The 20,217-nt window shown below is 34.8% G+C and overlaps 2 protein-coding genes and 1 pseudogene across 2 annotated transcripts; all 3 read right to left on the bottom strand.

Moving 5' to 3' along the window:
- Positions 1–358: 358 nt before the first annotated feature.
- On the bottom strand, positions 359–3,889 carry LOC125207046 (annotated as a pseudogene).
- Positions 3,890–7,975: 4,086 nt separating this feature from the next.
- Positions 7,976–8,254, bottom strand: LOC125207047 (VQ motif-containing protein 1-like). The gene has a single exon (XM_048106254.1). It carries the CDS (start codon positions 8,252–8,254, stop codon positions 7,976–7,978), a length of 279 nt encoding a protein of 92 aa, XP_047962211.1.
- A 6,663-nt stretch (positions 8,255–14,917) lies between these two features.
- LOC125207048 (coiled-coil domain-containing protein SCD2-like) lies at positions 14,918–19,123 on the bottom strand. The gene is made up of 18 exons (XM_048106255.1): positions 18,953–19,123; positions 18,607–18,873; positions 18,384–18,526; positions 18,210–18,294; positions 17,810–17,840; positions 17,654–17,718; positions 17,424–17,473; positions 17,314–17,341; positions 17,067–17,141; positions 16,846–16,956; positions 16,699–16,759; positions 16,380–16,493; positions 16,037–16,158; positions 15,877–15,943; positions 15,626–15,670; positions 15,502–15,542; positions 15,237–15,363; positions 14,918–15,170 (listed from the first exon to the last, which is right to left on the bottom strand). Exons 1-18 carry the CDS (start codon positions 19,121–19,123, stop codon positions 15,040–15,042), a joined length of 1,734 nt encoding a protein of 577 aa, XP_047962212.1. The 3' UTR covers positions 14,918–15,039.
- Between the last annotated feature and the right edge of the window lie 1,094 nt (positions 19,124–20,217).

The raw sequence follows: 20,217 nt of genomic DNA on the forward strand, positions 1-20,217 counted from the left end.
CGGACGAGGTGTACCAATGTAAAACACAATTGCAACTAAAAAGAAAAGAAATAAAATCACATACTAAAAGAATCTGCCTGTTTTAACAAGAAAACCTACTATTCCTTCCCATACATATTTAATCTGAGCACCATCTCCATAGCAAACCACAAATTCAGAGACCACTGATATACTTGTGTGTGTAAATCTATATGTACAATCCATCCATCTCCCAAGAGATGGCACTGTTTCCAGCCAGATAATCGAAAACAACGGCCTCAAGTTCAGTTCAACGCAGTAAACTCTCCCTATTGAGTCCTCGGCTGTGCAGCCAAACACGGAGATGCTCCCACGATATTTCTCTAGGTACGAGACGCACCCAATGAGCGATAACCTGTGATTCACACGGCCAAGAAGACAAAAGTGCAATCAGCAAACAGATTCCATCTGCTAAAGCAGTTTCGTTTCATGATTCTAGCGACTAAGACTGACCTCACGAGCTTAGTGCCAAGCTACTCCCGGAGTACTAGTCCTTGCTCGAGCCTCAGCCAGTGAAACAGCCATGGCTAACATCATTTGCTCCTCGAAACTCTCGGGGATTATTGATCCTGCGACAGGTTGGCGCTGTTGTGGTTCTCGTCTTCCTGGGGGCAGAGGGGCTGCCAACATCGCCAAATTCATCAGAGCCTCCGTAACTAGTTCCTAATTCAGCCATTTGAGATCGATGATCAGCCCATTCTCCAGCATCCCCGGTCATTGCCAGCTGGCTGTCGGGTGATACCATAGTGCCACTCTCTGCGGGAAAATAATTTTCAGATTCCTGCCCCTCACCGTTGGAATACCTGCTGCTCCCAGACACGTTATATCCAGACATGTCGCCGCCATAGCTGGTAGGGGTCCCTCCGCTGACCTGCTGACGTTCAGCAAGGGCTGCGATAGCGCAAGCAAGACCACCAGAGGGGGACGACGATGATCCAGCTGCAGCAGGAACTATTTCTGCTAATGAGCTGCGATTGTCTACAATGTATTCTCCTGACTGAACTGCATCACTGTAAGATAGATCTTGATGCCTGCCATTTTCCTATATAATCTGGTTCCCAAGAGCAAATATTATGAGATTAACTGTATGATATCCTCAAGATCTAGGTCAAATTCATCCTCCCTGCATTCAGATTTAAAAGAAAATTAACACAAGAAATTTCTGTCACATGTTCAACCATCCACTAAATCTCAAAGTAGCAATCACTAATTTCATAGTTGCAGGTTGGAAAAAACCATATGATAATCAGGACACTTTCTGAAAATTCCAAATGTGCGAATAACTATAAATAGCAATGGGTTCTTCTAAATAGATCAAGCAGAAATGCCATACCTAGTCTGCCTTTGGCGTTGTGGTGGTCTTATTGCTGAAGTTTCACTGGACTCATGTGAAGCAGTAATTTCCTCAGATTCTATAGCAGAAACAGAAGTGGGCGCTGTGTACAGGCAAAGCGCAATGATTACACGAATAAGAAATCAATATATGCTGCAAGCAGCTTAGATCAGTTACCTTGGGTCGAGTGATATTCAACCTCAGTTGGTGCTCTCATACTGCTAGAAGAGCTTACTTCTCTTAGTTTCATAAACTTTTCTTCATCCTGAAGCTCTTGATGCCTCATCCTTATTTTGGCCTCAATGACTCGTTGTTCTTCCTGTAGGTGCAAATTATAGTGAACATTTCAGTGATGAGTGTGTTCAAGAATACCAAGGAAACTAGCAAGTTAAGACTGCAGATCAACAGCAAACCACTCTTACAAGTTGTTCTATGCTTTTCTCCTCCTTCGTCTTAACACCTCGGTATTCCACAGCATAATTTGAGGTTTTGCAGAATGGACACCTTTAACAGTTAAGACAAGCACAAGCCGAAAAACTTTACATGTAACGACTTCAAACACAACTTTCCATGAGCAAATACTGTTATGATATGTGTTTGTTTGTCTGTGTGTTTGTGTGTTTCGTGCGGTTTGACTCAGTTATGTGTAACATCTAACTCATAGACATACAATCTCTCCTTTCCTTTTCTCTGTTTCAAAGGGAACAAACACAAACAATTCTGACCAAACTCAAATCTATGAAATTAAGGATACTGTGTAGGCCGCGTCGAATTGGGGGTCTTCATCTGCAAAAAACACTCTAAAAGTGGGAGCAGTTTAGCAAAATAAAATAACACAAGAAAAAAATAATGAACATTCATCACTTAACAGGAAAAAAAAGGAAGAACATTTAGTTGAACTAAGAAACAAGCAAGAATCTATACCTGTACAAATGCCTTTCGTGCAGCATCTTGACCGATTAAGACTTGGATAGTACTGAAAACACCCAACACCAAGAAAGATATACATTATACAACAGGCATCTCGCATAGAAAAAAGACAACCTATCACACATTATACAAGAAACACTACAAACAATCAATCATCAAGGCTGAACAGTGAACAGCTATCACAAAATTCCAAATTTATAGATCAAAGCAAGTATTGAAACATAATCCACTTATTTTTTCAAACTATCACCTAACTACAATAAGGATAACAATCAAATTCAAGCTCCCCGTTAACAATTCATGTAAACTAGTTCGTTACATCCCAAACCAAGAAGGGTATGCATTAAATGACAGGCATCTCACATAGAAAAAGACAACCTATTATGAATTATACAATAAACGCAAGAACAAACTATCGGTCGTCAAGACTGAAACAAGTGTCACGTAACTCCAAATTTATAGATTAACGCAATTGTTGAAACATAATCCACTAATTGTTTCAAGATATTACCAAACTCTAATAAATACAACAACCAAATTCAAGTTCCCCATTAACAATTCTTGTAGACTACTTCAATTACAACCTATTCGCATTATACAAGAAACGCGGCAACAAACCATCGGCCATCAAGACCGAAACAAGTATCACACTGACTCCAAATTCATAGACGAAAGCAACTATCGAAACACAATCCACTTATCATTCCAAGCTATTACCTAACCATACACTAATTACAACAATCAAATTCAAGTTCCTTATCAACAATTCTTGTAACAAAACCTTTCTCCAATTCCCATACCATCACACATTCTTAACTTCTTCCAAAAGAGTCAATTCCCCCCAATTTTATCCCAACACAATCCCACCACATTTTCATTTCAGAGAACAAATAAAATTAAACAACATCTCCTCAAATGAAAAGAAGAACACAAACCAAGAAGCAAATGGGGCACTCCTCAAGGTCACAGGCAGAATCATCATCACCAGGGTAGCAAGGCGCCAGCTTGGAGTCAAGAATCAGCTTCCGAAGCTTCTTATGATCCACATCTCTGTGCTGGTACAACCCCTGAGGCCTAGTGTACTTCTCATCCACCACCTGCCTCCTCCTCCCCAATTTATTCCCCATCACCAATCCCTCTCAATTAACCCCCAAATACCTCAATCCCACCTAAATTCTCACTGCATCCCAACATAAACCCCCAATTCCACTCAAGATAAACACCAATTTTTCGAAAGAATTGAATCTTGATAATCAATTCTCAACTATACACAGGTAAACTATGTGCCTTCATACATATACATGTGTGTGCAACTCCAAACGGAGAGAAAGAGAGAGAAGATGGAACAAGATCAGAACTTTCTTTCTCTGTTGATATCTGTGTTGTTTTGCGTGTGTGAATCGATACATATACGTGCCTTGTGTGTGTATATATCTACTAGATTCGGTGTTTATGCCATTAATTAAACAAAATTGGAGAGAGAAGAACACTGCAGAGACGTCGACATATATATTTTTGAATTTAATTCGTCATCTCATTATCAGAAAATTTGAAACTAATAATGTTCCTTGAAAAAACATTCGAAAGTTTCGATTTTTAGCCGATTAATTTCCCTAATTGGCGAAGAAATTAATTTCGTAATCATGGGGATTAGGATTCTAATTAATGAGTGGGAGTGCAATGGACAGAAGCAAAGGGGTGGAGTGGAATAGCCGGAAAGAATCGAGGACTTGAGAATAAATAATAAAGTTGAGGAATATATATCTTCCTTTTTATTCTTTTCTTCTTTTATTCTTTTTAATTTTTTACTATATTTTTATTTGTGTTATTTTTTATATGAAGAATGAAGATGAGTTCACCTCTTATCACACTTCTTGTTGAATCAATAAGTCTGGATTTAAATCATAAACATAAATCATTAGGCATTAGGACATGTTCAATACATGGGTCTTGGCATATGCGCTGCGGGGGGGATAGCAAGGCGAGCCGTGGACCGGGGTATGGGCCATTTATGCAGACTATAGTGTGATCCAGACCGAGTGAAACTAGCCACTCACATTGATCCATGCACTACAATAAAAAAAAGCGGCTGAGGACATTTTTTTAATGTTATTAAGAACACTAATTTGTGTATCTAACTATATGAGTAACGCTTTAAGTACACTTATTGTTGGTGTCCCAACTAAAATTATGGGACATAGATACAATCGTCCTAAATAAAGCAAAAGTTTAATCAACTTAGGAACATTTTCTTTTGCGTCCTATATTATGATTATTTAAAAAAAATCAAACGATAGTAATTGCGTCTCAATTTTTGTGTTCTAAAAAGATTAGTTTTTGTAGTGATATGTGTCGATTTTGGGCTGGACTTGATACGTGGCCTTGACACATGTGTTGTGAGGGATTGGAACGCGAGCCGTGGATCGGGGCATGAGCGATTTATGCAGACTATAGTGTGATCCAGGCCGAGTAAAACTAGCCACTCACATTGATCCATGTGTCAATTTTGTGATTCAAATTTTCACTGAAAAATTTTCATTGTTGTCTTTACCTTTTTCACTTAATTCTTCATTTATTTTTTTAATATTTTATTTAAAATATGTATATTTAAAATTTTAAGTATGCCTTTTATTTATCACTTTTTGTTTTATAAATAAATATTATTATAATTTTAAAATATATATAAAAATAATAATAATTTGTGGTCCGGTTGTTGCGAGTGTTTCGGACATAGTATAAAATACCGATTGTACACATGAATATTGAATAGAGTACATAAGTCTAATTCATATGCAACTCATTAATTTGAGGTCCTTTAATGCTCATGTAAATATAAAAAAAGAATAAGATAAAAATGAAAGAGTTGTACGCGCAAGCTTATCATGCGTGTATACAAATGCCCCTACACTATCATTATCAATTTTTTGGTTTGTAGTTTGTGCAATAATGTATTGCTTTTTTGGCCCTTTTTCTTCTTTTAATTTCACTTTTTGTCTTATCATTGCAATAGTTTTACTATTGTGTATGAAAATAAGTAGTATATAATCATATTCCTAAGACAATGGAATGTAATAATGACATATATAGCTTAGGGTTCCAATTATAACTAGTGTGGAGTACTAGTTATCATTAGTTTCAATGGTTTCAAAATTTGAGTTCACTTCATTATATATGTTTCAACTTTATCGTGGTATGAATGTCAAATTATTTGTTTAGGTAGTTTTCATGTATGGTAAAATACTAATACTACTTGATTTTGGTTTCAAAAAATCAGTTGAATCAGACTATAAATTTGAATTTTGAAAATGAAAATCCAATCCAATCCAATCTAAAAATTCGAACTTAATTTAATACTATTTCAATTTGATTTGGTTCAATTATTTGTCCCTAATTAAACTCGATTTATCTTTTGGGGTCATATGGCAATATTGTACAATTGGTAGTATTTTTTATGGTGTGGTGGTTCGGCGATTATTGAGACAAAAAAATTTAGGAAGTTTCCTTATAAACCTAAGTTCAGTGGTAGTACTTGCTTTGTTTCCTTCACCCAATTCAGCAAATAAATTTCATCTATCTTGTGTCATTATTTGGATTTTGGATATTAATCATATTATGATTATATATTAATTTGGTTGCTAAGGGGCCCACTATGGTACATAAGGCAAATTTTGTCCAAAATCAAAACAAATCTCAGTCCTTGGATTCTTAGAATGGATGGTTGTGATCTTAATATCCGAGTTACATTATTACACTAAAAGCGTTACATTATTAACTGTGCTACATTATTAGACTGCGCAATCTACATTATTAGACTAAAGCACGTTACAGTATTAGCCGAGCTACATTATTTGACTACACAATCTACATTATTAGATGACACATGACATTAATCTAACGGTTACATCACAGGATCCAATGGTTGAGATTTGCTTTGCTTTTTGATAGAATTTTACTTATGGACCTGATCACATCCCTAGTTGCTAATATGTCTTCGGAAAGTTTGAGGAACTAACAAATTTGCAAAAAATTATTCTACATGCACACAAAATAAGAAAAAAATAAGTGAGAACAAAAATACCTCTCAGATCGTCAACAAACAATCACGAGAAAATGACAACAATACAACAGAACCAAATTATAAAACCATATCCAAACTATAATCAATCTTTAAATAAAATTGTTCGAAATTCGTTACTCCAGTGTCACAAAAAAATGTGTTGGGAAATCCTATGTACTATAGTGCAAGTCAATTATAGAGTTAATTAGTTAGCATTTAAAAAATATTTTAATATGCCTTTTCATGATGTAGACTTATGAATCTTTTTTTTCTCAACCACCACTAGACAATTATTGTAAACGCTTTAATGTGGTTACTATAGTTGTGTAGAAATTGCATATCGAAAACAATAGTAATAAAAAGTTTGATATCAAATTTCAAAATGAAGATTTAAATGGATCACTCATTCAACACAAAATTACCCTCTCGATATAAATAAATGGTTGTAGCTCGGCTAACCTATAATTTACATTAGTATTAAATTATTCTCAAAATTATGAAACCAACAATTTTTGTTAAGGTTGGTTATCCTAATTAGTTTTTTTTTAAACGATTAAACAATAGGTTAACCAATTATAAGTTAGAAATCTACCAACGGTGGATCAACGATTTTACACCAGAATTAGATTATACTCCTATTAGACATATAGATATGCGTTCAACAACTTAATACCAACAATCAAAATATTAAATATTTGTTCTAACTTCTAATCAACTAGATTCTCAACCATAAAATAAATTATCCACATATTATTTATGTAGATTAATTGCTTAAAACTTCACCAACTCTGATCTGATTGGGTAAATAATACTACTACTAGTAGTACTTATTAATTATAAATATATTAGAACTGCACTAATTCATGATCTGATCTACTAACTTTTAAATTCCATAAATTAATAGAATGCAACTTGGGCAGATTTTTCACTCACTGGGGTATACAATAATTATAATTTTAAGTTAATAAACAAATGACCCTTTTTGGACACTTATCATAATGATATTTTCAACATATTTTAAGTTAATAAACAAATGATCAAAGAAATGATCCAAGAAATTACATGAGCATGAATAATTCAAAGAATCATGAAGTTGCGATATGCTCCCTCCGTTCCTGAATAAGAGTTACTAATTTTCATTTTGATTCGTCCCCAATTAAGAGTAGCACTTCATTTTTACTATAAATGGTAAGTATGTCTCATTGCTGATGCATTTTTTGAAATATGGGTACCTCCAACGTTCGAATGACAATACATAAGGGTGTTTTTTTTAGTTCACTCTATAAAAAAATGGGTCACACATTTCACTAACTTTTTCAACCAACTTTTATTTACATTTCTAAAAACCCGTACCCGGTCAAAGTGTTACTCCTAATAGGAGACGGAGCGAGTTTCGAAATTATTCGAATATTAATTTCTTTATGAATAGATGATGTTGTTTAATTCTTCGACATTATCCTGATTATTAGTACAATTTTATACTCCTATAAAATACTAGTAATAAATAATTTCAATAAAATCTAAATCTTATAACTTTTGCCATTATTTAAAATTACAAAATAAATAAATAATTATTCATATATACGATAAAAATGGAATCGTGAGAAACCAAAACCCAAATCCCCCAAATCGGAAGCCTAATTATCGGCGTAAAGCCTGTATAACTCATCGAGCGGCGGCAATTCCTTGAGCATCCGATCGAAATCCTTGAACGACACCATCTTCTCCAGCCCCGGCGCCTTCCAGAACCCGGCCTCCTTTCCAATTCCCGGCCGAGGCTCCGCCGCCGCCGCCGCGTCCTTCCCGGTGAGCCTCTGCACCACCGATTTGAAGCTCACCGCGTCCGTCTCCACGTACTCGGTGTTGATTATCACCACCCTCACTCCGCTCCTCTCGCCGCCGCCGCGCATTGCCATTCCGATTCGATTTCCCCTAATTCGCTGCGTGTGTTTTCGTGTGTGTTTTGTTTGATTTGGGGATTTGATTGAGGGAGGAGGAGTATTTATACGGGTGGGCGTGTGTACGGATTTGAGTCTTGAGAGATGAAATAAGTTGACCGTCGTTTCATGCAGGATTAAGTCAAACCACGCGATTGGGAAAAATATATATTCAATAATTGATGAGTGACTTACCTAGCTGGAAGTTTACATCATTTTTAAAAGTTTGATTACGTGTATCATTTGAGAATTGTTTTCGCTTTTCGGTTTATAATCTCGACTTTTTATGAAATTGATTCACCAAATTCGGTTTACGTCTCGACGTTTTATTAGAAATTGGCACTCACATTTTGAAGGTGTCATTTGAGAATTGTTTTCACCTTTTCGGTTTATAATCTCGCTTTTTATCGAAATTGGTCACTCACCGCTTGATACTTAAAGTTTGATTACAGTGTCATTTGAGAATTGTTTTCGCCTTTTCGGTTTATAGTCTCGACTTTTTATTAGAATTTGGTCATTCACCCATTAAAAAGTTTTAGAAGGAGAGGATTATCCATACTTATATAGATGAGCTAGATCATCACCAAGTCAATCGAGACAGATTTATAGTTTAACACTTTTATTTTAGAATAATTTCGATTTATTGTCTCCACTTTGATTTAAATTATTGTACTATAAAATTTGTACTCTTCTTCCTTCTTAATAGAGACATTTTTTTCGCACGAAATTTAAGAATAGTTTGTTAAATGGATGGTGAATAAAGTAAGAGAGATGAAAAAGACTTTTGCCAAAAATAAATACAATTATCTTGAAACATTCCGATGAAAAATGACTTTATTAACATAAAATGGAGGAGTACTCTATAATTTGCGTTGTCACTTTAATAAGTACCACTATATAGTAAAAAGAAATATGTAGTTCATATGACACTCTTATATTTGTGCAAGAAGCCTCTATATTTGTTCTTGATTGTCATACACTAGTTGCAATTTTAATAATTGATCCTAGATAAAAATTTCAAGATCCCAAATTATTTCAAAGTCTTATAATCTACCTAATTAAACTAAACATTGGTCAATATATCAGCCTAACTTGTGTGTGGTTTAGACTTGCACCCACAATAAAATGTAGGTGGAGCCACGTAGCTATAAGAAGATACTGTCATAATGTTGACATATATAGCAACACAAAGAAATAACCAAACCCAAGATTTAATCATAAAGGACACAATGTCTTAAAGTCAAGTCGAAATCCAATTCTTTTCACAATTTATAAACTTTTGAGGCATATACATATGACTCCACTCCAAAAGCTTATAAAATCTCTATAACAAGATAACTTATTCACCCCATTTATAAGGGAGTTTCAAGGATTGCTCAGTCATAAAACTCGATGACTTAGATCTGATGACGTATCTAATAAATTAAATTGTTTTGATCAAACACATATGAAGAAAGTTGTCGTCGATGTTGCAAGAGTAAAGACAGGTCAGACGGTCGTCTGCTGCCGAGTATGAAGGACGAAGAATGAAAGTTAACCCCAATATCTAGGATTACAGTGGAGCTGTCGCAATGTAGGATCTACAACAATTTTTTTAGTGGAATTTCTTGGCCTTCATGGGCTGTCAGTAGAGTCGGTCTTGGATCTGCTCTTGACTATATATATTTCAATTTGTACGATAATGTGTTCATTTGTTTTGTACTACTAGTAGTGTTTGGCATAATTTTGCAAAAATAGTTAAATTTGTCTAAAAAGGTGAAAGATAATTAGATATTAAAGAATAAAATATAAAGGGAAATTATATTAATCTGAGTATTTTTCTTTTGCTGATTTTACGTGACCATTATATTACTCCCTCCTCATCGATAGAAAGTCACACTTTTCCATTTCTGACGCCCGAATTAAGAGTCACACTTTTTTTTCATAAATAGTAAGTAGGTCCCACATTCCACGACTCAATTCATCTCACACTTGACTAACATTTTCAATAACTTTTCTCTTTACATTTCTTCAAACTACGTCCTAAGTGTGACTTTTAATCGAGGACGAGAGTAAGATTATTGTAACAATAATAAAAAATAGGAGTGTATGTCGTGGTGGAATTGAAGCCGCAAAAGGGCAGTGACACGTCAATAAAAAATGTGCTGACCGGATTGCAAGTTGATTTTTGTCTTAATCCATTAATCCGTACCTTCTCAGCTTGGTGTCCACACCACATTAAAACTTCCAACTTCCAACAAAGCTTGATCAATTCACTGGTTAATTTGACCATTTTAGAAACAATTGATTAGTAGTTTTATCTATATTGTTTTAAATTGCCCATTATCTTATATATATGGGAAATTAAGTATGATGTGAATTCTGAAAAATACACCCAATCGAAACCACATCTTTAAAATATCGTCGTTCGGTGGATCTAGTCGATACGTCGGAACATAGAATATTAGGAACATGGAATATTAGGATTATAAATACAAATTGGATTGTAAATACAATCGTCGGAACATAAAAATACACCTAATCGAAAAAGGTCGTATTTCATTTTTTGGGTAATCTACCAGTTCATGGAAAATAAAGTATGATATGAATTATGAAAAATACAGCTAGTCGAAATCACATCTTTAAAATATCGTCGTTCGATGGATCTAGTCATCACGTCAACATAGAATATTAGGAACATGGAATATTAGGACTATAAATACAAATTGGATTGTAAATACAATTGTCGAACAAAAAAAATACACCTAATCGAAAAAGGGTCGTATTTCATTTTTTGGGTAATTTCAGATTTATGGAAAATTAAGTATGATATGAATTATGAAAATTACACCTAGTCGAAAACCACATCTTTAAAATATCGTCGTTCGATGCATCTAGTCGACGTGTCGGAAGTCGAACATAGAATATTAGGAACATGGAATATTAGGATTATAAATACAAATTGGATTGTAAATACAATCGGCGGGACATGGAATATTAGGATTGTATTGAAAAAGGTAGGTATTTCATTTTTGTGTAATGACCAAGTAAATAGTCAAAGAGCATTAATAAATATCTACAATAATTATGTAATTCGGGTTATTACGTTATTAAAAGGGTTTCCCTCCCACATTCATAAGTAGGAGAGTAGGGAATTAAGGCCTTGAGCGTGTTTCAAAATTTGGTAATTCATTAAATGGTTTCATAATTCATGGTCTCAAAATTCATCCATTGAAGAAGCATTAATTTGTAATATTGACATTTCGTTTTTAGTTTTCAGAATTTTAATAAAGTACACTAGGTAACTTTAATTGTAACAAAACTTGTAACTAATTGTTTGACATACAATAGTGTGATTTGTGTTAATTTGACTCGATTTAGATGTGAAAATAAGGGTAGAAATTAGGGTGGCAAATCGTGTGGGTCGTTATCGATGACGACACGTAACGACACGAATACGATAACAACAAACCGAAACGACCCGTTAAGAAAACCTCAAACACGAACACGACCCGATACCCCCAACCGAACACGAACGAACTCATTAACAACACGAACCATTTTGGGTCAACATGACACGAATCCATTAATGATACGAACCCGCCGGATCAACACGATACGATAACAACACGATACGGAGATGACACGATAGCGACTCGATAACAACACGACCTGATAACGGTTAAACCTATTAAAAATATCCAAAAACATCCAATTGCTGATTATAAAAATAAGAATAATAATATTAAAATATTATGTGTTAGCGGATAACACGAACCGAGAGAACGAACCAATTCTTAATTACAATTCATATAATTAAATGTTAACTATATGAAAATCCACATATAACATTTTCATTTTGTCGGCCAACATTAATATGTCTAAGATTATTTTAATAATTTATGTTATACTTAATTTTTTTTAATTAGTACACTTAACTACCTAAATTTTAAATTTTGGAATGTTATGATGAAACTTTTAATCCTTTATCCACTTAATTTATCTTTCTTTGGTATTCCTTTTTTATTTTAAGATTAATATATAAAATCATAATAAAATAAAATATTCATGGATGATGATTGTTGTCCACGAATTCTTTATTTCAACTAAAATATTATGAATGATCTCCTCAAATTTTGGACTTGACTAGCTGCTTATTTTATTTTACTTGTCATACTATATATGTTATCATGTGATGACGAGTCTCGATTTGTTTCCTAAAAAGACAAATCAATTAATTAATTACTCAAAGGCTCGTAATTAAGATAATCTGCTTTATATTATACAATAACTTACTAGTAACGTGTGGCAATGCCATTGACAGATTACTCACAAACAATGCTGATTAAACTTAAAGTGATAAGTATTAACCAATAGTATCTAAGCAAACACATATAAATTAAATGAATAAAACAAAGAAGTTACTTCCCTCATAAGGAAAAAACAAAATATCACTCCATTTATTAATTCAATTTGTCTTTTTTGAGGGTCCCTTGTATTTTAATAAGCACATAATTTCATACACAAACTCACTTAATTATTATTTTCAATATTATCGCTTATTTACTAATATTGTCATTGAACCCACTACAATTATAAATTGAGTAGAAGTGGTTTCGTTATTTGACTCACAATCTATTTCACAAAATTAATCAAATTAAAATTATACTAAAGTAGGATATATCAATATATAACTCACAATACAATTAATTAATGCAAGGTTTTCTTACAAGAAGTGTAAAATATAATTTATGCAATATCGAGCGATTAATGAAAATAATTCAAATTGATTGATTCACATAATTATATACGAATATGAATAATATGAGAAATTACTTGCCCTCTTCGGACTTCCATTGGCGTATAAGAAATAAGAATCTATGTTCACACCACCAATCAAATGACTTAATTTTCAGTCTTTAAATATTTGATTAGATTATCATTGAAAAATTTAGGATGTGTTTGTTTAAGTCAATATTAGCTTATTAATTTTGGTTTAATAGTACAAAAAAGTTATGATTGATAAAATGGTTCAAATATATTAAATATTTGTGATCATTTTATCACCCCAAATATAAATTGATTATTTATCATATTTTAATGCATAATAAAAAAAATCATAATCCTTCAATTTTTTTTAACAATCAATCAAATAATAAATTCAAACACAACACAAATTAACGCAAATAATTCTTTATCTTATCAAACTTATAAAATCACATCCAATTGAAAAAACGAATTTTTATCTATAGTCATAGATATGAAAAATGACAACAATCTAATTTAGTCTATATTTTATGACAATTTGACTTTTAATCCGTCAAATTGTGTGCAAATTTCAGCTTAAAAGTGACTTGTGAATTGTGATGTCTTAAAATCACATTTAACAATTGGAGATAAATGTTGCTATCAATGTGAACAAAATAATGTTGACAATTGCTTAATATACTACATTGATTTTGTAACATAATAAAATAATATAATAAGTATCATTGTTTATAATATTCAGATGACAGTCAAATTATTTAATATTCATATGACCGGGCTTCAAAAAGAACTTCTAGAAGAGAGACAAAATTATTGAAAAATTTGTACAAGCAACCACTGATAGACACACAAAAATTTGTATGGTAAAAGTAATATTTTTTTATTCATATTATATCGTCGAATTTTTCAGTATTTTATTTATATTGAGTGTTTTATATGAAACGTTGTACAAGAATGCAAAATGCATTTTACATTCTTATGATTCTTTTACACATCCAAATGATACTTTAAAAAATTATTAATTCATTTCTAAGATTTAAAATGATAGGAAATAAAAAATAATCATATCTAGAAAATGATTTTCTAGAGTCTAGAAGACAAGAAGAAGATTAAATTAGACCAAATTAGATTGCAACTATTTTCCAATGATAGGAAAAGTGTATTGTTGTTACATGACAAGATTGCGCCAATAACATTATTATTGTTTCCATTTTGACTGAATAAAAAGTTAAAGAGTTGTAGTTGAATATAACAACTACTACAATTTGTGGACCAATTCACACTAACCACATAATAATTTGTTGATTAGGAGAAAAAGAATATATACTCAATCAACTTCCTATAAATAGAATTGGTAACGGTTTTCGTCCAAGTTTAAGCTAATATGCACGCCCGTAACATTTTAGGAGTCCCGGTCGAGGTCTGACACATGTTTTAAGTTAAAAGTTTGTTTGAGTGTACAGACAAACAAATATCAGAAGTGGTATGTCGTGACCCACTTTTAATTGATTGTCCAATACATAAATATTGCAAGTGGATGTTGGGACTCACTTTTAACACTTTTTTATTAATAGAATTGGACTGCCGATATCCCACTTTTAACACTTTATATGTATTTTTTTATTAATTTATCTCAAATCTATGACTCCTAAAGTTTTAATTTTACTCAAAATTGATCAAACGTGGCTCCTAGAGCGGGACGGAGGGAGTATTATTCAAGTTTCATGGGTATTATTAATAATTTAATCAAGTAAATGTCATCATGATATTTTCATAAAGGTGACGGGGTCATGAGTGATCTCTAAATTCCAGATTCACGTGTGCATTCTCTTACGTAAAAAGTGTGAAGTAAAAGATCGACTTAAATAGCTAGTATGCCAGAACGATATGGAAAAGGAAAATATTCGAAGAAATAGCTCACTTTCCAATCAAGATTGATCATAAAATGATAGAAGCAACGCACCAAAATGTAGCAAGAAAAAATAAAGGGAAATGTAGAAGAAGAAGAAGAAAAAAGCTTATGACAAAATTTGGTACTCAGTTTCCAGCAGCGTTTTGTGCGAGGGGTTATGATCGATCAATCTCCGCGACTCCTCCCACAGCTTCGCCTCCATCCCCAGCTTCCGGAGCTCCAGAAGGCCGCACTCGACTGTCACACGATCACATATATTTACTTGTCACAAAAAATATGTGAACTAAAACTATGAATGAGTACCATCAACGGCATCATGTGAATTAGGCGGCCGGTTCTCTTGGCTGATCCAGAATTGCAGTCTATCATCAGCGATATCAGGTTCGAGCCCTAGAGTTTTTGCTCGTCTCCAGAAGTACGAAAGCCAAGCCTTGAACACGACAAATGTGAGCATATTCGACTCTAATAGCCATTCCATATGATCATTGATCTATGAGGTATCAATTTGATTTCTAAAGCATATCAAGGCAAGTGAAAACATACATAGCACTGAGATATTCGGACTTACTTGTTTAAGAAGCACGTCTTCGCACTCATCCGGACTCAATCCTGAAAAGAAGCATGCTCGGTAAATACATTCAGATATCAGACTTTCCATTGTACAGAATGAATAGGTGAAGACAGTAATCTACCAAATGTATCGGAATAGTTGGACTCAGCCGGTAGCTTCCCTTCATCTGCAGATCGAATTTGAGACGATGTTACCAAAGAACGCAATTCAGGTTGTAAAGTTATACAGAGATGCAACTAATAGAACCTATAGAGAATTCCTTCAAGCTATCATCTTCGATCGATTAGAAACATATTTTTGATATTTTGTTGCTCTATAAATCGTATTGCTCACATTTCGAAAGAAGACTCTGAGAGATGAATCCATACATACCTGTATTAGATTTTAAAATACACGGGCGACGCTTTTGGGCCGATGCCACAGCTATTGCCTCCTCTACCTTTCAAAGAAAGACAAACAAACGATTTTCGTGTTCGAGTTTGAATTATTCAGAAGAATTATCTGATAGAATTAGTGAGATTGGGAGCTGAACCTTGAGGGAGCTCAGTTCCCTGAGACCTTTTTCAACCATAAGCATACTTTCCACGTCGACTCTGTTTGTAAGGTCTTCCTTCTCCTTCAGAACTCTCTTCCTTTCTTCTAAACCATCGGTAGCTGACAATAACACAGGAGAAATACTAATCAATTTGAGTGTAGTTTCACCAACCAAATCATAGATTGCATAGAAAATACGAGATAAAAAATGGAGTCTTGGTTCGATATAACAAATAAACTTCACCATTCATGATTCAATACTGTAAACATGTTGAATCTTCTGAGAAGAAAAGAATTGAGTCGAAGAATGAAAATAAGGTTGACCGGAAAGGGAGCTTTACCGGAATATTGTGCATCTTTGGCCTTGTGCCCGGCTGCCAATATAACTTCGACTGGGCGTGAAGCAAAGCGTGACCAATATTCATGTCTTGCTTCAGCTATCTCAGCATGGACCCCTGCATAAAATGAATGAAAATATACCTATAAGTAATACTCTTGTCATGAACCAATAGTCATGTTTTTCCATTTTGGGTCGTCCACAAAAATTAGTCACCTTCTATTGTAGGTTTTCACCTCTTTCGATATTTTAGTTCAAACTGACATTCAGTTGGAGAAAGGAAAGATTCAAAGAATGGATGAAAGACGGAATAGCAAAATTACCATGACGAATGCATAAGCTCCAGCATCGAGCAAGCCAACACCTCTTGAGAACGACCTCTTCCTAAAGTATTAGACTGTCAATCAAATAAGTAAGGACAAGCAAAGAATGACTGTAACGAGCCAAGGTCTGGTTTAACCGGTAGATACCATCTCCTCGTGAGTCAGTATCATTCTCTGTGTAGTTATCCTAAGTGATTTAACTTCTTGCTCGGCTTCGTGGAGTTGATCCTGAACAGAGTTAGCTTCATCCCTTGAGGCCTTAAAGACAAAGCACATAAATCCTCACTTCAAATTAATAGAACTTAGCAAAATATACGTTGTTCAGAAACCGAACAAGGGCAAGGGTGATGTCTAATACTCCCAAATACCTCAATCTCCATTCGGAGGACTGCCAGCTCCTCATTGCCTCCACCGTAAGTATCTGCTGCAACTTTAAGAGCAACCTGGAAGGAGAAAACATTGTTCAACTTGCACACTAATTTTTCAAACTGTCGAAAGACTAACGAGCTACACAAGTTACTGATGAGATGTCGCAAGTTATTCGTACTATTTTTAATGTCGCTACCGATAAATATGGATTGGAAAACCAGAGTCACTAGTAAACAATCCACATACCTCTCGTTTCTGAATTTCAGCTTCCTTCCTGAAGAGTGAGCGTAGCAAGGAGACGTTTACACACAGAAATCACGATGTTTAGCAAAAGAGTTTGAAAAATCATAACCCACCTGCTTAACAGCCGAGCTTCTAAAGATACACCGTCTCCTAAAGACTCAATCTGAAAGAATACATATCAAAATAGTCCATTAAAGCCACATTTTAAGTGTAGAAAATGCACACGAGTAATGAAAATAACCAGAAAATAAATTTTGTCAAGTCACATTATAGTAAACTTCATAAGAGAAATTCTTTTTGAAAGTTTTCATCCAGGTTATAACAGATACAAAGCATCACTCACCTGTTTTTCCAGCTGCCTAGTTCTTGCTTCTGCTTCATCATACCGTTCTTCTGCTATCCTGAGCTGAAACAGATGGCCACGCCAAGCATGCTAACCAATAGGTAATTATAAGTAAAAAAGCTGTAAATATAAAAAGGAGCCTAGAAGGTTCACCTTTTCCAATGAAATTCTCATTTTCTTCTTGAAGCTAATGTCAAGCTGCAAATCAAAGCATCCTCTCAAGTGATAAAATGGAATGAAATAGACGTTTCTAGCATTACTAGAAAGGAAATTTTCACACCGGTTCCACGTGAAAGCATAGAAATGCACATAAGTTGGAGTCAATTCTTAACTTTTGACCATGGTTTCAATTTGGTGCATGAACGTGGATCCGGACAGCCTACATTTCCAGTTGAGTAACTCCTAGCTTATAGTATGCTTTAACAATCGGTGAGTGAAAGTAACCGTAGGCCGTCCGAATCCACCATACCAAATTTTAAGCTTATAAGTTACAGAGCCCTAACATAATATTCACACTTTCATAGAACCAATGTGGGATCATATCAAGATCGTGCACGATATATTGTACCTCGTCTTGTAGAGCAGAAGAAGACCGACCGCCTTGTTCTTTTAATTTGAAAGTTCCAAAATCCAGAGATAACCTGTGAATGATAAGAGTGAGATCAAAAATTTAACTGCAGCAAAAAAATTGAATTGAAAAAAACCAATGGAAGTTAAAGTAGATATCTACCTTTTATCCTTAACTTTATCATTTTGAGAATCTGCTGGATGTACCGATGAAACTCGTTTAAGTGACAGAGACACACTCGATGGCACCATGGGAACTGTCTTCACCCGTAAATTTGGCCGGCCAACTACTCGAGCAGACGATGGCTGTGGTGGTTCCTCCAAGAGCTCATTTGATTAGAGGAACGGCCGTGGATAGAGTAGTTAAGAGATGGAGACGGCTCAACAGTCTTTGATGGCCGATGACGAGCTGATGAAGGCTGCTGCTGTTCAGTCGATGGTTCAACGGGCTTGGAAGGAGCATGACGAGCTTGATAAAGGCTGCTGATGTTCCGTATTTGAAGACTTTTCAAGAGTCTTGGAACGAGCTTTCGATAACGAGCTGACGAAGGCTGCTGGTGCGGTTCTGGTGAGACAGAAGATGGTTCAACGGGCTTGGGCTGAGCTGGTCGGTAACGAGCTGATGAAGGCTGATCGACTGAGTTACGAACTGACTAGAAAGTAAAAAGAAGTTCAGGCATTACACAAGCTAATAAAATTACAACGAATTGGTAACTACGCAAGATTTCTTACCATTAGAGAACTGCTTCGAGCTTGCCTTCTCCCCGCAAGTCCTATACCAGCTGATGGACCGCCCGAGCTGAGATCGTATAGATCATCCTCCTCCTCTTCGTCGTCGGCTGGCTGGTGAGCCATCACCTCTGCAAGCCTTTGAGCAGCTGCCCTGTTCTGAGGTCTCTTCATACTCAGGTGAGACGACGTGGATCGAGTGTGTTGATGCGTCGGCGATGTCATGGTGAAAACTCAAGGAAGGTAGACTCTTTTGCTCTGGACTTCACCAATCTGATTCTGTAAACAATAGATGAAGCATTACAAAGGGACGAAGCCTAGAGAAAATCCTGACTAAGTATTATTGTGGCAGAATAGAGCAATTGTGACAAACATAAACGTAAAGAGACACAGAATTTACGTGGTTCACCAACATTGCGTTTGCTACGTCCACTCATGGAAACGGAAAACAAATATTATTCAAATTGTTTTCAGATTACAGTGAATAGGCATACTGATGACGAGCTAGGCCCAATACAAAATTAAGAACTAAAACAAACATATCATAGCGTCGTGCCGGGGCAGATTCCCGTTCGGCTAGCGCAAACTATACGATTCAAGGCATACTAACAAGGATACAATCCTAAACAACATACTCACAACTACATATATTCATACCAAAAACAAAAATGTCCTCAATATGCTACATTGATCATCCACATTGATCTTGACTCCTATTTACAATCAGCCAAGATTTATTTCTCAAGTAAAATCCTCACTAGAAATGCCTAATATTTATGCTAACATAAACTAACTAAAGATTATAACTCTGCCTGAACTAAATCAACTTTAAACTCTGTTTTTTTCCTCTAAATTCAACCCAATCAATGCATCCGACATCATTGCCCGAAAATCAACCAGAAAAACACGATCATTTATCAAATCAATCCGTGAATACACGCAAAAGGGTTACGGCATTTCGACAAACAAGATGTGTGCAATTGTGTGGAAAGTGTTAATTATGCATGAGGAATTACACCTTACCTTGTAAAATTTGGGGAAAAAAGATCAAATTCTTGTAATGTGTTGATAAATCTGTGTTTTCCGATTGCGGATCAAGGTTTCCTTGTTGCAGTTAGAGCTGAATTTGTATGGGGAGTGGAGTTGGGTTCGGAGAATTTAAGGAAGAGAGGAGAAGGAGAAGTTCACTGCGCCACGTGTGTTCATATTTTCTTCATTTGCATGTTAGTATAACTTAAGCCAATAGCCATGCAAATTCTTTTCTCTAA

The sequence above is a fragment of the Salvia hispanica genome, chromosome 2, assembly GCF_023119035.1.
Source record: "Salvia hispanica cultivar TCC Black 2014 chromosome 2, UniMelb_Shisp_WGS_1.0, whole genome shotgun sequence".
NCBI lineage: Eukaryota > Viridiplantae > Streptophyta > Magnoliopsida > Lamiales > Lamiaceae > Salvia > Salvia hispanica.

What these genes read in the sequence shown, in the direction of transcription:
- LOC125207047 (XM_048106254.1), bottom strand. Translation starts at nt 8,254, where the DNA reads ATGGCAATGCGCGGCGGCGGCGAGAGGAGCGGAGTGAGGGTGGTGATA.
- LOC125207048 (XM_048106255.1), bottom strand. Translation starts at nt 19,123, where the DNA reads ATGAAGAGACCTCAGAACAGGGCAGCTGCTCAAAGGCTTGCAGAGGTG. An exon ending in AAGACGAGGTACAATATATC is followed by an intron (nt 17,841 to 18,209) that starts GTGCACGATCTT and finishes GCTTGACATTAG; the next exon opens with CTTCAAGAAGAAAATGAGAA. An exon ending in CTGAAATTCAGAAACGAGAG is followed by an intron (nt 17,142 to 17,313) that starts GTATGTGGATTG and finishes TTCTCCTTCCAG; the next exon opens with GTTGCTCTTAAAGTTGCAGC.